General features: G+C 50.1%; 1 protein-coding gene across 1 annotated transcript; it reads left to right on the top strand.

The window, feature by feature from the left end:
* Window positions 1-3,107: 3,107 nt before the first annotated feature.
* Window positions 3,108-3,843, top strand: LOC114113683 (coiled-coil-helix-coiled-coil-helix domain-containing protein 2-like). Its single transcript, XM_042247624.2, has one exon. The coding sequence runs from the start codon at window positions 3,137-3,139 to the stop codon at window positions 3,539-3,541; it is 405 nt and encodes a 134-aa protein (XP_042103558.1). The 5' UTR covers window positions 3,108-3,136; the 3' UTR covers window positions 3,542-3,843.
* The last annotated feature ends 275 nt before the right edge of the window (window positions 3,844-4,118 follow it).

Raw genomic sequence — 4,118 nt, 5'->3', positions numbered from 1 at the left:
TGCTGTGGTTTTGGTGAGCCAATGGAGCTTTGGTCAGTGGGGCTGAGTTATAGAGATGGGGCAATCTCACCCAAAGCAAAAGGGCAGAGGGTGGGGAGGGAGAATCTTGAAGGAAATTCAAGATACCATTTTATCCAAAGGAGGCTAGGTAGGCTTACTGTTGCTGTTCAGTCACTGAGTTGCATCTGACTCTTTGTCACCCCATGGACTGCAGCACACCAGGCTTCCCTGTCCTTCATTATCTCCCAGAGCTTGCTCAAACTCATGTCCATTGAGGCGGTGATGCCATTCAACCATTTCATCTTCTGTCGCCCCCTTCTCCTCCTGCTTTCAATCTCTCCCAGCATCAGGGTCTTTCCCAATGAGTCGGCTCTTCAAATCAGGTGGCCAAAGCATTGGAGCTTCTGTGCACATGTGTAAAAATGAATTAAACAGTCACTGACCTCATCTGAGTCCAGCGGTTTGTCTCTGATTCTCTGAACCTCCTCCATCAGATAACAATTTCTCCCTATCAGTATCTAAACCACAGTCTTGGAATTCCTTGGCAGTCCAGTGGCAAGGACTCTGCACTTCCAATGCAGGGGTCATGGGTTGGATCCCTGGTCAGCGAACTAAGATCCCACAAGCCTCTCAGTGCAACCAAAAATCAAAACAAACAAAAAACCATAATCTCCAAGGATACTTGAGTATTTTCAAGACAGAGGAAGCTGAGTAAAAACTTCACAATCCTAAACTAACATAACATCATAAAGCAACTATACTTCAATAAAAACATTTAATTTAAAATAAAAAATAAATACTTTTTTTTTAACTTGATAGTCCTGAACTTGAATTGGAAATATACAGATTTTACACCTTGCTATGCAGCAATCATGGAGGCCTTTTTCTGGTGGCCCCTCCTCCATGCAGACTGGACCAAGTCCCTCACTCAGAGTATCTCCTCTCTTTGCACAGCACTACACAGAGCCCATCAGAGCCACTGTGACCTTGTCCTAGGACTGTTTACTTGTCCATCTCCCTGTCCAGCTGTGAGCTGCCTGGGGACTGAGTTTACTCATCTCTCCATCCTTGACCCAATCGCACTATCAGGCACAAGGTCGCCCCTTCAAAAGTTACTGAACCTATGAGTGATGAGGAGGAGACTTGTTTCCTTCTCATTCCCTACCCTGTTTTGGGTCCACAACAGAGAAGCAGGGTGGGCAGAGGTAAGAGAAAGAGGGACACGTACTCCAGTATCCCCCCACGTTTTACTCTCCCAATCCAGTTCCAGGTTCAGACTCACAGACTAAGAGAAGACTTTCTTCTTGGCCTTTCTATTGCTGGACAAGTGCTAGGTGTGAGTTGTGTGAACCTGTTATCCACTGGGCTCCCTGCCCTGCCCCCAGGGCTCCAGGGCTATTCGGGTAGCCTCTGCAGGGCTTTCTCCAGAGTATTCCACATGACTCTCTACTGGGGGGTCTTGAGGGGGACTCTGCTGCCCCTGCTTATTATTATTTGCTGTTGTTCAGTCGTTAAGTCCTGTCTGATTCTTTGAGACCCCATGGACTGCAGCACACCAGGCTTCCCTGTCCTTCAATCTCTCCCGGATTTGCTCAGATTCATGTCTATTCAGTTGGTGATGCTATCTAACCATCTCATCCTCTGCCGCCCACTTCTCCTTTTGCCTTTAGTCTTTCCCAGCATCAGGGTCTTTCTCGATGATTCAATTCTACTCATCAGGTGGCCAAAGTATTGGAGCTTCAGCTTCAGCATCAGTCCTTCCAGTGAATATTCAGGACTGATTTCTTTTAGGATTGACTGGTTTGATCTCCTTGTAGTCTGAGGGACTCTCAAGAGTCTTCTTAGGCACCACAATTTGAAATTATAAGCACAGACTTTTGTCAGAGCCTCTTAATCAGCCCAAGGGGACGAAATTCATTCTTTCCTTCATATATTCACTCATTTACCAACGTGTGCTGAGCACCTCCAGGGTGCCAAGCACTGAGGACACAGAATCAAGTGAGCACAAAGGACCTACAGTCTAGTGCAGGTGATAAATACTGGAACAGGAAGCAATCCCTGTGATGAGATGGGGAGAAGGGGATGGAGAGGGGAAACAGGACAATAGATGAAGAAAGCCTGAAGCGGCAGAGTTCTCATAGGCAGCTCTCCCTCCCCTTCCAGCCTGAGCCCCAGAAATCAAGGGACCAGGAGAGGAGCATCAGCTGTCAGGAGGTCCCGCCTTTGTTTCCTGGGTTCGTCACACAGGCCCACAGGCTGGGGGCTTAGACACCAGGCATGGGTTCTCTCACTTTCTGGGGCCAGCAGTCTGAGATGGAGGTGAGGGTGGGCCGGCTCCTTCTTACCGGCAGAGGGCGAGGTGGGTGAGCAGGTTCTTATTTTGTTGACCCCTGGCCCCCTTGTACTCCTGACAGGGCCACTTCCCTAGTGTGTTTCCCAGCAGGCTGACTCATTGGACAGGAAGGGAAGGGCAGCAATGGCTGGCTGCTGACCAGGGACTCCTCACATCTGGACACGCCCAGCACGACCTCCAGGCGAGTGCCCCAGCTCCACACACCAGCCCTCCCTACTCTATGTGTCCTGCCTGGCTAGCAGGCGGCCACCCACCCTCCAGGGGCCAGGGGGGGACCATGTGCTCCCCCCACTCTCCCTCCCTGGACAGTCTTTCATCCAAGGGCCCAGCTGTCCTGAGAGGCTTCTGATGTAGGTCACTCACTCATCCATATGTACTGAGCCTTAGTTTCCATTTCAGCAAATAAGTATTAACACCCACATGGGCATGATCTAGGCCCTGGAAATGTAGTGGCAAACAGAAGGACCAGCCATGGTCCCCGTGAAGTTCACATTCAAGTAGATGGAGACAGAGACCAGAAAAATCAACATAACCCCACATCAGCTGCTGAGAAACGCAATGAGGGGACAACACAGGACAGCTGACAAGGATGCATGGGCTGGGCTGGACCACACGTCGAGGGGAGAAGCCGATAAAGGTCCTTTAGAGCAAGGCTCAGAGAAGGAAGTATCCTCAGGGAGGGGATCGAGGCTGAGGGAACAGCAAGACCAAGGCAGGAGGCGCAGTGTGCCTGACAGTTTCAAGAAGCATCCTAGGTCGACGTCGCTTAGCAGTGCAGTCAAGATGCCTCGTGGAAGCCGATGCCGCACTTCCTGCGTGGCCCCTCCTGCCAGCCGCACTCCACCGGCTGCCATCGGCTCCCCTGCTGCTGCTCCCCAGCAGCCAGGTCTGATGGCCCAGATGGCAACCGCTGCTGCCGGCGTGGCTGTGGGTTCTGCAGTCGGCCACGCTCTGGGACACGCCATCACTGGGGGCTTCAGCAGAGGAAGCAGTGCTGAACCCTCAAGTCCTGACATCGCTTACCAGGAGCCTCAGGGAACCCAGCTGGCGCAACTGCTGCAGAATGGCCCCTGCTTCTATGAGGTGAAACACTTTTTGGAGTGTGCCCGGAGCCAGGGTGACCTTAAACTTCACGAGGGTTTCAGCGAGGTGCTGAAACAGTGCAGACTGGCCAACGGATTAGCTTAATCAAGAAGTCCCAATTGAAGACATGAAAAATCACCTCTCGTGACCATGTTGATTTAGCATTTAAAGTATAATCAGTAGCGAAGATGTGAAGTGTAAGACCACCCGTTAAACCTCTCCTTAATCATTAATAGGTTTTATGCTTCACAACTGTAGTGGAAGAGGGCATTGTCACTATATAGAAGTTCATTGAGATGGTATTGAGTTTGGGATTGGGCAGAAGAGGCGGTTGTGGCCTCTTAAGTGTGCTTTTCTCATGTTATTGTTTGTGAATTGATTAGAATAAAATGATTTTCTTTCTAAAAAAAAAAGAAGAAGCATCCTAGAGTCTGGGGCATATGTTTTGGGGAAGGGAGAAAGGGGACCAGACACGCCATGTGGTATGGGCATGGCATTGTATATCGCAGGCCCTGAGGAACTGGGGTTTTACCCTGAGGTACTGGAGATGTTAAAGGTTGAGAACAAAATGTGCCATGTCTTCAAGGAGTTCCCTGTCTAGAATCAGAAGTGGGGCCAGGGCTCTGCTGACGGTGCTTAGAGGAATGGTAATAATTACATTAGACATGCTAATGACGCTTAG

This window comes from Ovis aries, chromosome 3, assembly GCF_016772045.2.
Source record: "Ovis aries strain OAR_USU_Benz2616 breed Rambouillet chromosome 3, ARS-UI_Ramb_v3.0, whole genome shotgun sequence".
NCBI lineage: Eukaryota > Metazoa > Chordata > Mammalia > Artiodactyla > Bovidae > Ovis > Ovis aries.
This window is presented reverse-complemented; position numbering and strand designations above follow the sequence as displayed.

What these genes read in the sequence shown, in the direction of transcription:
- LOC114113683 (XM_042247624.2), top strand. Translation starts at nt 3,137, where the DNA reads ATGCCTCGTGGAAGCCGATGCCGCACTTCCTGCGTGGCCCCTCCTGCC.